This window comes from Homalodisca vitripennis, chromosome 5 (genome assembly GCF_021130785.1).
Source record: "Homalodisca vitripennis isolate AUS2020 chromosome 5, UT_GWSS_2.1, whole genome shotgun sequence".
NCBI lineage: Eukaryota > Metazoa > Arthropoda > Insecta > Hemiptera > Cicadellidae > Homalodisca > Homalodisca vitripennis.
In genome coordinates, this window is record NC_060211.1 from 11,755,239 (window position 1) to 11,773,210 (window position 17,972).

Here is a 17,972-nt window from a genome sequence, read left to right on the forward strand (position 1 = left end):
TCAAAACGTAAGAATGTTAGTATATCTTAAACAAAATTAATTAAAAAACTAAATAAAGTCAAAATAATTTTTTATAGAAATGAAACTAAATTAAAAGTGAGAACTTATATAGATGAAGTAATTAAATGGAAATTAGTATTAAAAAGACAATACGACCAACTGCCGGAGACCATGACCACGGACAGCCTTGGTGCAACTCTTTGTTCACAGACGGACATCGGATAAACTGCGTACAAAATTCACCATTCCTTATCATCGAGGGTTGTTATCTATATTTATATCATCAACGTATTAGTCGCGCATGACCTCCCCCAGAACACACACACACACTCAAATTCACCCACACACACACACACACACACACACACACACACACACACACACACACACACACACACGCACGCACGCACGCACGCACGCACACACACACACACACACACACACGAACGCGCGCAACACACACACACACAAACACATTCATGTACATTAAATGAGAACCAGGGAGTGAAACGTGAACAATATTTGTCAAATTGATTTTGCATGACCCTTCCTTGAGTCATCGCCTTTAAAAAAGAACACTAGTATCGTCGGCAAAAAAATTATTTTTGGATTTTTACGAGATGTTTCTTTACAAAAGTAGGTAAGTTTTTAAAGGTATACTTCGCAAATTTGTAGCAAATAGCTCAAATGTTTAATGGTGGTATTTAAAACAGATTTTTAAGTATATTTTTAAAAGAAACTTATTTTTATTCTTATATTATCTTACTTTACATGTAGGATAAAATACATCCACAACAAAACACCAAACAGGTGTTATAAAAGGTAACGTCACAATTTTCTAATATTTTCTACTCATTATAAATCATTTTGTTTTAAATGATCGAATTTGCATCTATGTTTTATGTACTACATTAACTATTATGCACATATATATTTATAATAAAAGGGTGGACACATGAACATAAAATGATATTTGAATTAGGTGACGTTAATATACATTAAGTTGCGTTACGGTAATGACTTAATGAAGGATATTACATCACCAATATTCGTACTTACTACTTAATTTACACATGAAAAGCATACCGTAAAGAAAAGCTATTTGCATGTGGAATTTAACACACATTGGGTGATATAAATAACCACAGATTAGAGGTATATGATTTTTAGGCAATGTACGATAGTAAATAGTTGTTTATTTCCAAGTCATTATTACGAATTACAGTTACATAAATTTCTATATGGTAAATGTATGGTAACAACTTAAAATTAAGCTACCGTTCATATTTAGAAGACATTGAAAATAAAAAGATTTTACTCTTCAGAAATCTTCACATTTTATGACATTAAAAATACAACATTAAATAAAAATCATTTATTTAGAGCCTTATAACAACATCGTTTACTTGCCCTGATTTTCTGAGTAAGCATTTAACGATTCTATCTCGTTTTCCATAATAGACATTCATTAGTCATCTTAAGCGGGATATAACATTGTTTGTATTATTAATTTCCATAAAATTATTTTTAAAGAGCAGGTCTCAATTATTGAAATAGTATTAAAAATAATAGTGTAGTTCATTAGAAATATAGAAAAGTAACTTTATTGTTAGGAAGTAGGAGTATGTCAGTCTACGTGTTCTTTCACTGAGATTGAATACAAAGGCTTCAAATATATACAAGACTAATTTATAGTATAGATGTTTTGTTGCTACAATGGTTACTCATAAGAATAGTGTCAAAATCTTAGCTAACGTTCAGCCTAATTTCATGAAGTGACATGCGCCATAATCGATTTTCGTGTTAATATATAAATTAAGCTTCACACAAAATTTCTAGTCTATATTCAGTTTGTTTTCGATATATCTTACGGAAATACAGACAGAAATAGAATTTTTCAGCCCCACGAGTGTTACGCTTTGGTGACGCCCAGACAACAAATTATGTTTTACAGACCGAAGATGAAGCTAAACAGAGACGAAAAAGCCTTATACCTATTATATTTATTCTTCTGGTCGTATAAATAAGTTATTGAACCTAAGTTTGACAATTTAATAATTCGATGCTTATTCTTGTCTCTAAAATTCTAAATTCACACGTATTTCAACATGATAAATATGACCCTGCACATTTGTAACTGGTAACTTTTATTTTATTTCTTATAGAATACACAACATTAGGATGTTTGTTTATAAAATGCATATAAAATTCGTATTCCCTATGATATTGGTATTCTGGAAAGGGAGATATCAGAGCTAAATCATGTCGTCGGTATTCAATATTCTCACGTTCAGTATTTCACATTCTCACGTAGAATAAGTCAATTTTGGCTTTAAAATTTAAATAGAAATTCAAAGGTTCCAAGCATAGGTAAATCAATCTGATAATTTATGCCCATAAACAAGGACACTTTGAAAATCTATATATATATAAAAGAAAGTCGTGTTAGTTACACTATTTATAAGTCAAGAACGGCTGATCCGATTTGGCTGAAAATTGGTAGGGAGGTAGCTAAGAACTGGGAAAAACACATAGGATACTTTTTATCCCGTTCCCGATTCAGGATTCCGCCCCACTGGTCTCTAAAAGTTACGGAAATACCCGTAAGAAATGCATTACAGCGACCATATGTTATTAAGTGAAAGGGCCTGTTCAAATTGAATCAGCTGTTCTTTGTAAACATATATAATGCAACAAAAGAAATATATGTTTATATCATTTAATTACCATTTTAAATTTCTTTACATTTATAGTTTTAAAGCATAGAGTAAGCTTAAGAGAAACAGCAAATTTTGTTTCAACTGTTTCTGCAATCACTGTTAAGCATATACTTTACTATCCAGATAATACAAATCAAATTTTAATTTTTTACAATTCAAAGCAGTTATCTCTGCATCTCCAAGTCAGATACGTACATTATTTGCTATCATCATTTCGACATGCTTTCCATCGAACCCATCTAACCTGTGGCACAAATACAAGGATAATATGCCAGAAGATATTTTACATCAAATTCGTGTCAGTTCAATAAATTACGATCTTGAAATGAATGAGGAGATACATAATCGGGCCTTGCTCTTGATCGAAGACATGAGTTATCTCATGTGTGGTAGTTTATTAGTCAGGTTAGGAATGCCAGCGCTAAATCGTTAAATGAATGACGCATTTAATCGAGAATTGGAATGGGAACGTGAATATGATCACCAGGAATTAGATTTAGTAGTTCAAACAAATGTGACCCTGATGAACCCCCAACAAAAGGAAGTTTATGATACATTAATGAAGGCAATTGATGATGGAAACGGTGGTTTATATTTACATGGTAGAACTGGTAAGACATTCCTCATGTCAGTAGTTTTAGCCACTGTTCGTGCAAGATCCAACATTGCAGTTTCAGTTGCTTCTTCTGGAATAGCAGCCACATTGCTAGAAGGATGTCGTACGGCACATTCTGCATTAAAATTGCCGTTAAATCTTCAATATATTGAAGAACCAACGTGCAACATTTCAAAGCGCTCCGCTATGGCGAAAGTTTTATCAGAATCGAAGATCATCATCTGGGACGAATGCACAATAGCGCATAAACGTGCATTGGAAGCAGTTAACCTAACATTGCAAAATCTACGTAATGACTCAACATGTTTTGGAGGCGCAACTATTTTACTGTCTGGCGATTTCCGCCAAACATTGCCAGTAATTCCCAGATCGACTGCTGCCGACAGAATAAACGCTTGCCTCAAATCATCGAATCTATGGCGCTATGTTAGGAAACTTCAGCTGACAACAAACATGAGAGTTGCATTGCTGAACGATACATCTGCTGAAGATTTCTCTGAGTAATTGCTGACTATCGGTAATGGTCGAGTACCTGTCGACGAATCGAGCGGATTGATTTCATTTCCTCGGAATATCTGTAACTTTGTCTCATCGAAAGACGAACTCATCAACAAAGTATTCCCAAACATCATTACTAACCTCAAAAATAATGAATGGTTGAGTGAGCGAGCAATTTTGGCAGCTAAGAATAAAGATGTAGATGACTTAAACTACATAATTCAGAATGAGATCATTGGTACACTGCATTCTTTCAAATCTGTTGAGTATGTAACAAATGAAGATGATGCCACCAACTATCCAATTGAATGTTTAAACTCCTTGGATGTACCTGGCACAATTTACAACTAAATATTGGTTCTGTAGTAATCATGCTTCAAAACTTATACCAACCAAAACTGTGCAACGGAACAAGTTTGGTGGTAAGTAAATTGATGAACAATTTGATTTACACCACAATACTCAAAGGTGAGGAAATTCTCATTCCGAGAATCCCGATGATCCCACCCGACATGCCATTTGAGTTTAAACAGTTTCAATTTCCGATCCGTCATGACTGTAAATAAGTCACAAGGCCAATCGTTGAAAGTTTGTGGTCTTAATCTCAAACATCCATGTTTTCCCATGGCCAATTAAATGTGGCATGTCCACGGGTCGGAAGACCATCCGCGTTATTTGTTTTCGCGCCTAATAAAAAAACAAAAAATGTAGTTTATCACAAGGTGCTACAATAAATGGCAAATAAAGAATCATTGAATAATTATATTTTTTTATTTACAAGTATCCTAATTTAAAAAGTAAAAAATGTGATCATGTGATATTGCCTTTAAGGCGGGACAAAGTTCGCCGGGTCAGCTAGTAGGAAATAAAAGCAAAAGGATTTTGTCTGAAATTTTAGAATAGGATTTTCTAATGCTGCTGTATGTAACCAAATCCTAAGTAGATCAAATCGTGTGCCTTTACACACGGCTGGTACATATGTCTGGATAAAAACAGTTTTTCCATATTGAAGGGAATACGTGTATAATGTGCAAAACACACAGCTCCCAGCATTTTATTGACACTTAGATAATGATATTCCTGCAGAGAGCGGTATGCTGGACACGCGTGCAGCAAGGATGGAGATAACCAGTCGTCGTTTGCTGGCTCCGTCTCACAAGTATAATACTGACACCAATAACGTTGTCTTTTTGTCGTAAAAAGACTTGCTGTGAATTTGCGTTATCTTAGAGTCAAATCTACTACACTGGATTCATCCAGTGTTTTCAGTGATGTCCACAGTGTGACGAGTCTCTGGTGTTGTGATGAATTGGAGATATGGACTGTGCGCATTCTTAGAATTCTAGCTCACCCCTAAAATGATGGAAGATGTTGATTTTTCAGAAATTCCACTGGTCGTGTCAGTGGTTGAAATTTACTGCAACTGTAAAGGCTTAAACAATTCTTTGTTTAAAGTTTGTTATTGACAATGGAAAGTTTGACAGGATAACACGATTTAGAACATTTGCCATCGTAATGGCTAGAAAAGGTATAAAACAACGTTTCTAGAATTGGAATCTATTATCTTCGTCAGGTGGGGCGGTATTATTAAATTTAAAATAAAGATAAGAAAGAAGAAAAGAAAAGTACTTCGCTAAAGTTCAGCTATTTAGTTTGGATCTCACGTGTTGTATGGCCAATCAGATAAATAACCCTTACATTTTTAATTTTTCTTCACGAGAAAAAGTTTCAATGTGCCCTCAGGGCATTATTATCTATTTTAATCTATGTTACTTTGTGTTCTCTATCTCATCCCAGTATATCTGGACGTTGGTGGCTAAGTACTCATGGGGCACATAATATTTCCTTAGAGCCCTAAAACTTAATTGAGTACACTAATGGCAAATTTAGACAATTTTTACATAGTATAATTTTATTACTGTTATATTTTTATGTAGATGTGTGTATATAAGGGCTTACATAATATAACGCGAGGTTGTGAACACGATAGCTGCTGTAATTATTAAAGGGTCCAGACCAAACGTGGAACGTGGTACAAAGGCAGTAATTGTACATAGCTTGTACGATGGGTTCGTTAGTCAGTTATAACCGATAAAACGTTTCAGGATGACGGCTATTCGTATTCGATCAAAATTGTTTACCAAACATATACCCACATCTCTAAGTCAAGTTTAGTTAAGTCAACAGCCATTACAAGTTTTGGGAATTAATTGTTTTTATACAGTTATCGACTGTAGCGCAAAACAAAACAGTGTTTTTTGGAATTTTCAGTTCGTTTGTAATAACTTTTGTCCATATCTTTTTTATATATCGTAAGATTTCCAGATAGCAGGCGTGTGAAATATTAAGTATTATAACATTGCGGGAATAGTTATAAACACAATAACTACCGCAGTTTTTAATAGATTCAAACTAAACTTGGTACGGAAGCAGTATTTGTATATAATTTAGATGAGTTCGTTGCCAGTCTGAACGTATAACAGTTTCCAGATGGCGGCCTTTCACATTTAAGGAACAATTTTAACTTTACTAATTTCCAACACACACCCTAAACAAAAAATTTAAAAAATATATTGGAAACTATAAACAACTTTTATTGTTTAACTTTTTCAATATCTCTGAATATTTCAAGATGACGGCCATTCAAAGTTTGGAAAGGAAATGGTTATATACCAGTTATTATGCAGTCTGGTGCAAAATAAAAAATATTCTTGAATTTTCAGGTAACATTAAAACTTTAAATTATTTAATAATTTTTAATATATTTTCATATCTCTTATTATATCTCTAATATTTACAGATAGCGGACGTACAAATTATGAAATATTATTCAAATTTTCGGGAAGTTTACTACCGTGATACTCGTAGATTCAATCTAAACGTGGTCAAAGGCAATATTTGCACATACCTGGATTGGGTTGAAGGTCTCAATCAATAAGACAATTGATTATGGCTTGCATTTGCATTTGGGTAAAATATCTCTGGTATTTTTACAACTGAAATTAAACTTTCAAGCAAAATTTATTCCAACTTATTTTTTGATAACACCTAATATTTCACGATAGTGGCGGTTTAAAGTACGGTAAGTGCACAATTTAACCTTTATAAGTATATTTGTTTACAAATTCAGGACTAACTGTAACAAAATCATGCCCAGAGATTTAAAAAGATATTTATATACTTGTAATGTTTCAAGGTTGTTAAATGTGGCACACGTATCCTCATGATTTAAATAAAAACATAAAGAATTTCATAAAGATCAAACATCGATTGGTGTTGTTACCTCTAGACCAACTATATTTCGTTTTGCAACATCTGGATATCCTATAAAGATACAATTTGACATATACGTACTTTTAAAATCTCAAAAGAAAGTAAAAGATTTATTTATACCCATTATCCACCCATAAGGGTTCAAATATGGTTGCAACCCCTAAAATAGTTACATTTATTACAACTTTAAAATTTCCCATAGAAATGGAATTTTACTCACGTGACATGACTTACATGTAAAATCAAAACACATTTCATGATAATCATACACCCATGGGTTGCAAACCCATGTTTTGTTTAGATGTCTTACTATGATATAGTTTGATACATACCTGTTTTTTTTTTTAATTTTTTTACTTAAATTTTTGCTTTTTGACTAACTTTAAGGTATTTATATCGAGTATATGTATTATTATCGGAATTAAAGATACCACTACTATGGAGTGTGAATAATATAATTAACTCATACCAGAAATGCTTCTTTACACGCTAAACTTAAAATAAGAGCCAGTAAAAATTGTTTTTACCTTTTTAACCCCTTAACAATAAACACTAAAATAACACGTACCATAAACATTTCTACTTCCGATTCAAAACTATTACAGAGGTCCACAATTCTACATCGTATGGGCTTTAGAGCAGTGCGGACTTCCTATAGCCTTTCTCCATTTTAGCCTTAAACATTTGAAAGTTACTAAATTGTTGAAGTTATTCAGTAACATTTTTTATTGTACTATCACTAGTATAAATTAATAAAACTATACTATACATAATTTATACTAGTAGTAGTACAATAAACCTTTTTACCAATGCTCTAAGATTCTACATATAATAGAATGTTAATAGAAATTTGTGTATTTCATAGGCATCTGACCTAAATGATAAGAACTTGAGTGTTAAGCCACGGGTAAGTGAATGCTAGTACAAAAATAAAAACATAGACAATTAATTACAAGAAAAATATGTTAGACATACATGAAATTACTAAAGTATAAATCAATTTATCAAACGGTTTATATATTTAACTGCTTCCAAACCGAACCAAAGTTCAAAAAATTATACTTGTTTTAGTTTTATAACAGATTAAAAGAATTATAGTAACAATGCAATTTATAACATAATGAAAAGACTATAACTTACAAATCTAAACATTGAAATCCAGAAATATTTTCATTTCCAATAAATGGCTTTGCAATTTCTGCTTGAAAAGGACGTTACGACCTCTCGAAATATTGAAAAGTGAAATATTAGCAAAAGGGAGTGAACATATTGTAGCGGTGTAACATCGAACAGCGTTTTGTTGTAACAGTCTCAAATCCACGACAACATTGGGAACTCGTAGGTGGTTGTAACACAATATTTTACTTCACTCGATGTAATTCCCACCCCTCCTCAGCTGATATAAACGTACATTCGTGTTGTCTCAGGGCAGCATCTGGTCATGTATTTCCTACATGGAAATTCTTCAGTCGGGAAATAAAATTAGTCGTATTTTAAAATGTATCATCTCGATCAAATTATACTATTACTTAAACTAACTATATGATAATGGTATGGTGAATATGTTAGGTTAGGAGTAAGCTAGAATGTATTTGTTAACTACTGATTACAGTTAACAAATATGCATAATAAAGTAAGAAACTTTATTCCTCACAAATAAAATATGACACATAAAATTTTTACAATATTGCACAGACTGACCAAAACACATTACGTGTACTTTACACTTAAGCAATACATACATATGCAACTACAACTACTATTACACTATACATTACTATGAGAAATAAAGAAAACCCTCCAAGGTAAAGCCTGTTTTGAGTAATAAAAATAATCGTATTAACATAAAACTCGCAGCATTACAAAGACAGTAATATTTTATCAAAATGTATTTATTTTAAAATTTGAGTGAGGTTCGTGAAAACTCTACTAAATTAATACAAGTACTGTTATAGTAGTAATGGTTTTAACTATTTATTATTTTCTTAGTTTTTTTACCTTTTTGTTGATTTATTTTTAACACTTTTTTGTTTTTTAATTATATGTAAATATTATTAGTGCTATTAATCGTTTATACTTTTTTAACTTTTTTATGTGTACTACTGGTGTAATTCCGTTGGAAGAATAAATAAAAAATAAAAAGAAACAAAAAAGTATACACTACCAAATTTGTTTGCAGTTTTTCTCCAACATCCACATTGCACCGGTTTACAGGATTATAAATTTGATATTAGATTTGTTTCCTGTAGCAAACCGTTTCTTATGGCTTAAAGCAAAACACAATTACTTGGTTTAAAGATTATGATTGTTTTAAAAGATTTTTATATAACATTTTTCAATAATGGCTAGCACAATTAAAATTAAATATAACTTAAAGAGCACGAATGTGAGCAGAGATATGAATGCAGTGTAATATCATTTAAAATTTAATTGTCATAGTATTGGTAGGTTATTTATTATATCTTTCGATACCTTCGTTCTGGTGATTTTTTAAAGACTCATTGTCGCTGATGAGGTTATTGTGGAGATCAGTCGATAAAAAATTCGACCTAAAATAAATTTAAGATATCATCAGATCATGCATTTAAATAATTGGATTGAAGAAACACAACCGAATATTTATAATCCTGATGTGTCATCTACCACCATGTCCAATCAATAGAGTATTTTCAATTGTTTTGTATATCTAATGAATAATTTTAGCGTTATTAAGCTAAATATAAAAATAAACGTAAAGCTACGAGATAAATATATTCACCAGCCATTCTTATTTTTGTAAAAATAGTAAAGAACTATTGAACAAAGTGTACAGATTTCAATATTTTGTTCCATACCCACGAAACATTCAAGTAATAATGTAGACCTTTCGTGATTCACCCTATATATTGTGCGAACAACTTTGTGAATTTGCTAACGCTAAAACGGGGTCTGAATTAGTTTTCTTAGCCGAAGGGAAACACAAAGTATCGCAAAATAGGGTCGGATACCGCCTTGCGCTTCTAAGGAATTCCAATTTTATGAGAGCACTTTGATGAAAAACGCAATCTTCTATTTGAACGAATACTCGATTTCAGCTTTGTGGAACAAATTGAGGCAGGACTATGGTTAACATGGCTACGTGAAAATTTACTGTCAATTACGTAGAATACCTTTACAATATAAATACCTTTACCTTAGAAAGTAAAGGTCGATTACCTTAATCACTTTTCGTAATATTATATTATGCCTTTATCCTGGAGGGATGAAGCATAAGTATAGTTAGGACATGAATGAAAAAGGTAATACGTAAAAATTTATCTATTTATTTTAATATCCCATTGATCCCTCGAACAATTAGTATTATTGATTTTAACATTAACCTCACAATTATATAAACCATAATTACGATAAGCAATAGATGTACATTAACGCATTTTATTGTGAACGATTCCATGTAAGTATAAAACTAACATACTTATTTTGGTTTCCGTACCTAATAGCTGAAAGTATGACGTATCGGCTACAGTAACCGAGTTCGAATCCGTTTTCAAAAGTTTTATTTTTTCGTGCTCACAAATAATCATGTGGTCCTTTATAACAAAAAATCATTTAATTTTAATTTTTTTCATTTAATTTTCATTTTAAATTTTCATTTCATTTTCATGTCATTTCAATTAGAAACCTTTAACAATATGAAATGAAAAACTTAAAATGTAAAAAGAATAGCACGGTTGAACCTCAAAAGTAATGGTTGCTACTGTAGCGTATATTATTTTGTTTTACCAATGGTCAAATAGAGTTTGTTATAATCAATAACCTAAAAATTCCTCTGCACCATAAAAATATAGAGAATTTTGCATTTCTAAATAATATCAATTGCCATGCTCAGACTAGATAACTCCCTAAGGGTAGTATATATGAAAACATATTTTACCTTGGCGGGGCGAATAGCAGCCGTGCGGGGGTTCAAATTCCTTCGCAAGGGACCGGATTTGTGCATCGTACGCCGGAAACAGGAGCCATCCGGTAGGTCGTACGTTTCCTCTGTAAAAAAAAACTATGAAATCAATTAGGTCATAACATAACACTTGTGTCAAAAAACACACGTGTGTCATAAATTTTACAATCTGAATTTGTCCACTAAATTTTAAATATTTTACGCAGGATAAAAATTAAACATAAATATTTATGTACAAGTTGATATAAGGGGTTTGTATTGCTTTACAAATCTGATGTTTCAATGGAGTCGTGTTCTTTATCTACAACTGTTTTGTTACAGCCTCTAAAACAAAAAAATATTATTTGATCTTTATTGTCTTCCAGGCATTCTGTTAACACGCGGTGAACGGATACCTCCCATGGAACAGCTGTTTAAGTCTCTCAACTCTGACAAATTTATGTTGGCTCGTTTAACTTTACGGTTCACGCCAAGGCTTATGCTGTAATTTACTTGAACCACTGCATTATGGCACTCATGGCATGACAGCTGCATACAATACTGTTTATGTACATTACTTGAGCATTTGTGATATGCTCCCAACGTGCACTGATCGACAAGGTAATTTGTAAATATTTTACTATTTCCAAAAGTTTCAATGGTACAAGTACAAATACAAGTTGTGTACCAGAAATAGCACTAGCTAGTGTTGAAACAAAAAGAGTTATAAAAATATGCCAAGCATTGTAACAAAAATAAATATATCTACAATATATTAATATGTTCCAATTTTTTACGATTTATAGTTTTTTTTTGAAGTATTATTAATATCATGCTACTGATGATACTGTTAATACACGGCAGCAGCACGCCACACTGCGTGTCGTAACAGGCTTCGCTGGGGTTGCATGCAAAATGTCAAATTTAACTTATCTCATTCTCGAGATGTCCTGTGGACAGATAGACAGAAAAGTACTGATACAAAAATAGTTGACACAAAAATGACACATCGTAGAACTCATTCTTGTGGAAACAAATGTCATGCAAAATCTAAAATCTATATTTGAAATCTTTCTCCAAACATCATACTATACTGTATCGTACATTAGCATTTTTGTTTGTTATATTGGGGTTTCATATCAGCGCTTAAGTAATAAAAGTCTACACATCAAGTCATAATAAAATTATGTTTTATGTGTGGAAATAGTTAGGCTACATGTGTGAATATGTCAAGTTTGAATCTCTTAGGGGAATATTGAGTTTTTCTAATAATTTTTTTATTGTGCTATTTTGTGAGACAGCGTTAAATTGTTACTTAGTAGTCTACATTCTCGTTGACATCATGGTTACCCATAAGACCAATGAAAACATATTCACTAATGCTAAGCCACATCCCATGAAATGTTTTACGATATTTGTGAATATTCCGAATACCAGACTATACGAAACCACTAGCAATGACAAGCTGCAACAGTTTATTCTGGTGGCAAGAGATAAAATCGACATGCGAACAATAAAAACATTTCTTAGTTACGATATTTTAGTTAAATTAAAAGGCACTGGAATCAATGTATCGTTGAATGTACGAGATAGTAATAACCACTAAAATACAATGACAGAATATTACAGTTCAGTGGCTTACATGTGTCCAAAACAACTGTTGTGCCTGTCAGCTGCAATGACAGCTGTACTGTTACGTCAGCTCCATCCACTCACGCTCAGTCTTAGAGAAGGTTATCAATACAATGACGGAATATTACAGTCCAGTGGACTTACATGTGTCCAAAACACCGCTGTGCCTGTCAGCTGCAATGACAGCTGTACTGTTACGTCAGCTCCATCCACTCACGCTCAGTCTTAGAGAAGTTATCAATACAATGACGGAATATTACAGTTCAGTGGACTTACATGTGTCCAAAACACCGCTGTGCCTGTCAGCTGCAATGACAGCTGTACTGTTACGTCACCTCCATCCACTCACGCTCAGTCTTAGAGAAGTTATCTATATAATGACGGAATATTACAGTTCAGTGGACTTACATGTGTCCAAAACACTGCTGTGCCTGTCAGCTGCAATGACAGCTCTACTGTTACGTCACCTCATCCACTCACGCTCAGTCTTAGAGAAGTTATCTATATAATGACGGAATATTACAGTTCAGTGGACTTACATGTGTCCAAAACACTGCTGTGCCTGTCAGCTGCAATGACAGCTCTACTGTTACGTCACCTCCATCCACTCACGCTCAGTCTTAGAGAAGGTTATCAATACAACGGAATATTACAGTTCAGTGGACTTACATGTGTCCAAAACACTGCTGTGCCTGTCAGCTGCAATGACAGCTGTACTGTTACGTCAGCTCCATCCACTCACGCTCAGTCTTAGAGAAGGTTATCAATACAATGACGGAATATTACAGTTCAGTGGACTTACATGTGTCCAAAACACTGCTGTGCCTGTCAGCTGCAATGACAGCTGTACTGTTACGTCAGCTCCATCCACTCACGCTCAGTCTTAGAGAAGGTTTATCAATACAATGACGGAATATTACAGTTCAGTGGACTTACATGTGTCCAAAACACCGCTGTGCCTGTCAGCTGCAATGACAGCTGTACTGTTACGTCAGCTCCATCCACTCACGCTCAGTCTTAGAGAAGGTTTATCAATACAATGACGGAATATTACAGTTCAGTGGACTTACATGTGTCCAAAAAACAACCGCTGTGCCTGTCAGCTGCAATGACAGCTGTACTGTTACGTCAGCTCCATCCACTCACGCTCAGTCTTAGAGAAGGTTATCAATACAATGACGGAATATTACAGTTCAGTGGACTTACATGTGTCCAAAACACTGCTGTGCCTGTCAGCTGCAATGACAGCTGTACTGTTACGTCAGCTCCATCCACTCACGCTCAGTCTTAGAGAAGTTTATCAATACAATGACGGAATATTACAGTTCAGTAGACTTACATGTGTCCAAAACACTGCTGTGCCTGTCAGCTGCAATGACAGCTGTACTGTTACGTCACCTCAATCCACTCACGCTCAGTCTCAGAGAAGTTTATCTATATACAATGACGGAATATAACTAACAGTTCAGTGGACTTACATGTGTCCAAAACACTGCTGTGCCTGTCAGCTGCAATGACAGCTGTACTGTTACGTCACCTCCATCCACTCACGCTCAGTCTTAGAGAAGTTATCAATACAATGACGGAATATTACAGTCCAGTGGACTTACATGTGTCCAAAACACTGCTGTGCCTGTCAGCTGCAATGACAGCTTTACTGTTACGTCAGCTCCATCCACTCACGCTCAGTCTTAGAGAAGTTATCTATCAATACAATGACGGAATATTACAGTTCAGTGGACTTACATGTGTCCAAAACACCGCTGTGCCTGTCAGCTGCAATGACAGCTGTACTGTTACGTCAGCTCCATCCACTCACGCTCAGTCTTAGAGAAGGTTATCAATACAATGACGGAATATTACAGTTCAGTGGACTTACATGTGTCCAAAACACCGCTGTGCCTGTCAGCTGCAATGACAGCTGTACTGTTACGTCAGCTCCATCCACTCACGCTCAGTCTTAGAGAAGGTTATCAATACAATGACGGAATATTACAGTCCAGTGGACTTACATGTGTCCAAAACACCGCTGTGCCTGTCAGCTGCAATGACAGCTGTACTGTTACGTCAGCTCCATCCACTCACGCTCAGTTTTAGAGAAGGTTATCAATACAATGGCAGAATATTATACAGTTATGACAGTTGACTTAATAGAGGTGTGTAAAGACTTCTTCCAATCCCTTAATATTTTGACGAATGTTGTTCTCAAAAATAATATAAATATTTTGTATACAAGCAAAGAGGCAAAGTAAACATAATAATGTATTTTCAGTATGAGCTGAAATGTTCTATTTTAAATTTATAGTGTAATGTGTTAACTCCTTGGTATAAAATAAGAAATTTTGAGAAGCAGTTTCTTATTAAAATATAAAAATGGTGTTTCTAACAGCTTAAAGAAAATACTAACAATTTTGTAGTTTTTGTGTTGTACATTCATAACAAGAAAATAGACAATACATTTCTTTTACATTTGTTAGACTATTTGTAACAGATCATTTCTTTTACCAAAAGGCAATTTTCACTTGGTAATTAATACGCTTGTTCTAAATTTTCTAATTGAATTTTGGAAGAACCTTCTGGTTACTTTACAAATCCCTCTTAATGAGTAAAGGTAATTAAATATTTATTATGGGCCAATTCGTGTTGTGAAACCAATTAATTTTATTTGAAATTAGATATGTTTATTAGTTGCGCTACTTTTAAAGTTTTAGAAGGATTTAGAATTTTTCATGTAGTACAAAGCTTGTCTTTATTACAACGTACAAAGTACAACGATTTACAAAAAAATACCTAATAAACATCTAAAAAAGGTACATACGAGATGTTTATTAGATAACTTTTTGTACATCGTTGTAATATGACGAGTCTTTGTTATTTGGCATGTTGATATACTCTTTTCAAGAGAAGTAGTATAAACGTAAGTTTTTTTAATATTTTTATTTACCCTTTGTATTAGGAAATAATCGTTTCACTTTATATCAAAGGCTACCATAAGGAAAAGTTTTGAAAGATTTGGTTGCGATTTACAAACTATATTTATAAACGTAATAACTATTATAGCTGTAATGTTTTCGTATACATATTCAAATTCTATACGGCCACCGTTTTGTAACGCTATTAGATATCAACAAAGTATATGTAAGAACAAACGTAAATGTATATTACTTAAGCATCTTAAAAGCATTTTCAGTCTTACTTAGCGATGTTTATATCTGAGACACTCTAACTCCCTTTCAAAACTTGGAATGGCCACCATATTGTATTAATGTGTTCTCTCGTCTCGCTACTTAACAAAGAAAATAACAATGAAATACTTATCAAAGTATACGGCCGCATTTTAAAAATCTTTGATATATCACAAAAAAAGTATTTAAACTAACTTGAGAATTCTATGCTACATTTTTTTTATTTCTCTTTCGGATGCTACAGTAAGGCAAAACTTTTCCTTTCAAATATTTTCCCATCAGCCAAATATTTAAACATATCAGATATCTATAATCGTTAGTATGATAATTGTTTAAAAATGCTTAAAATAAAAAAATAGTTTCACCTGTGTCCATATTTTGCAATAGATGACATAAAAAATTTCCACAACTATAAACTCTCATCATTTTGAAACTTGATATTTATTGTGGCTTATTTGAATTACATATTTGAAGTGCTATTTCGTAATCGAATTTAGTTCAAATCAAATCAAATCAAATCAATATCAAAATCTGTATATAGAACTTACAACAATAATCGTCACACCAACTTTGTATTCCATCAATTCACACATTTATACGAAACTAGCTGTTTCCCGCGGCTTCGCACGCTTTTCGTAAGCGTTACCCGTGTATGTACACTTCTGCTCAAGTAAATTATATTTCCAACGCCGATGTAGAATTTGCTTTCTTTCCACGATCAAGAAAATCTGTAAATGTTTATAGCCATTGTACACGTACACGTGTTTTATTATAAAGTGGTGTAACACTCAAGCTTTAAGTTCAACCAGAAATTTATCTTCAAGAAAAATATACATATAACTTAGCGCCTTCAAATAGTGTTTGGCTATCAAATATTCGTAACTGTCTCGTAATTGTAGTTTATAATGTGCAGACGCTTTGAAAACTATTATCTTTGGCAACGCCACCTGGAGGTGAGTTACATCAATAGACATAGCATATAAACCTTCTTCATGGAAAATACATATACATACAAATGTTCGTAATGATCGGTCAAATAGTTACGATTCCATAAAGGACAAACACACGTTCATTCACTTCATAACATTCATTTTTATGTATATAGATATACATATATATTTTTTTAAAGATGGTGGTTTCGAGTGGTTTTTTTCTTAAACTACGGGTGAATTGTTGATTTCAGGTTTTTATCAATCCTTAACCAAGAGAAACTAATTTGTTTGTTTTAACAAAAAATCCTGTACTTTGATAAAGAATTTGTAAATGGAATGTAGTTTGTAACACCCAAATATACCCCATAATGGCACATTGGGGAGAAAGGAGTAATGTTTGAAAGATTTAAAATGTAAGGATAGATCGAGTGGTACTTTACGTATTTTAAAGGCCATTCACTTCATTCACCAATCATTTTGGAAAACAATTATGAATTTATTTTCATTCTTGTATACTGGGTGGTCCAAAATGTAAACTTTGTGCGGTTTCAACTGTTATCTCGTTAAAATTGTAGCAAATCTAAAATTTTATCCATGGCCAGAAACAAGTACCTTACTTTTTCTAAAATATTGTCACTTTTTAGTACATTTCCAAATTTTAAAATTAGCTCAAACCTATGATATATGTCATAAAACCTAAAAAGATCAAATAGCAACGTTTTTATTTCATTACACGTATCAATAGATCTTTTAAAACCTATAGTTTGTTGTATTTAAAGTTTGACTTTGTCTTTGACGGTTGAGAAATGGTGCTAAAATTCATGAAGTTTGTTGCATTAGGGGGTTTTGAACTAATGTATTTGCCGTAGGTTACTAGTGAATTTTTTTTTATTTTAGGATGTTAAATATTATTTTGTCGAATTCTTTGGGGTTGAAATATGGGGGGTTTTTGTTAAAACGAAGAAGGTAGGCTACTCGGTTCCGTCGCTATACATCGCAGATATCCGTATAAGGATATCAATAGGTTCAAATATTTTAAATTATAATCTGCGGTTTTCTACTAGTAAGTCCAGAACTTTTAATTTAGGCATGTTTTTCTAATTTATTACTTAATTGAAACTGTTATAATCAATTAGATATCTGAATTTGAATTATTGTTTCTTCTACGTTTAAAATCTAACGTGAGTAACATTTTGTGAA

General features: G+C 33.0%; 1 protein-coding gene across 1 annotated transcript in view; it reads right to left on the reverse strand.

The window, feature by feature from the left end:
- The window catches only part of LOC124363355, a 112,003-nt gene that overhangs the window by 60,522 nt on the left and 33,509 nt on the right, over nucleotides 1–17,972 (reverse strand). Inside the window, exon 2 of the mRNA XM_046818603.1 lies at nucleotides 11,021–11,130. Coding sequence (XP_046674559.1) covers nucleotides 11,021–11,130 — 110 coding nt within the window. The remainder of the gene's footprint in view (nucleotides 1–11,020; nucleotides 11,131–17,972) is intronic.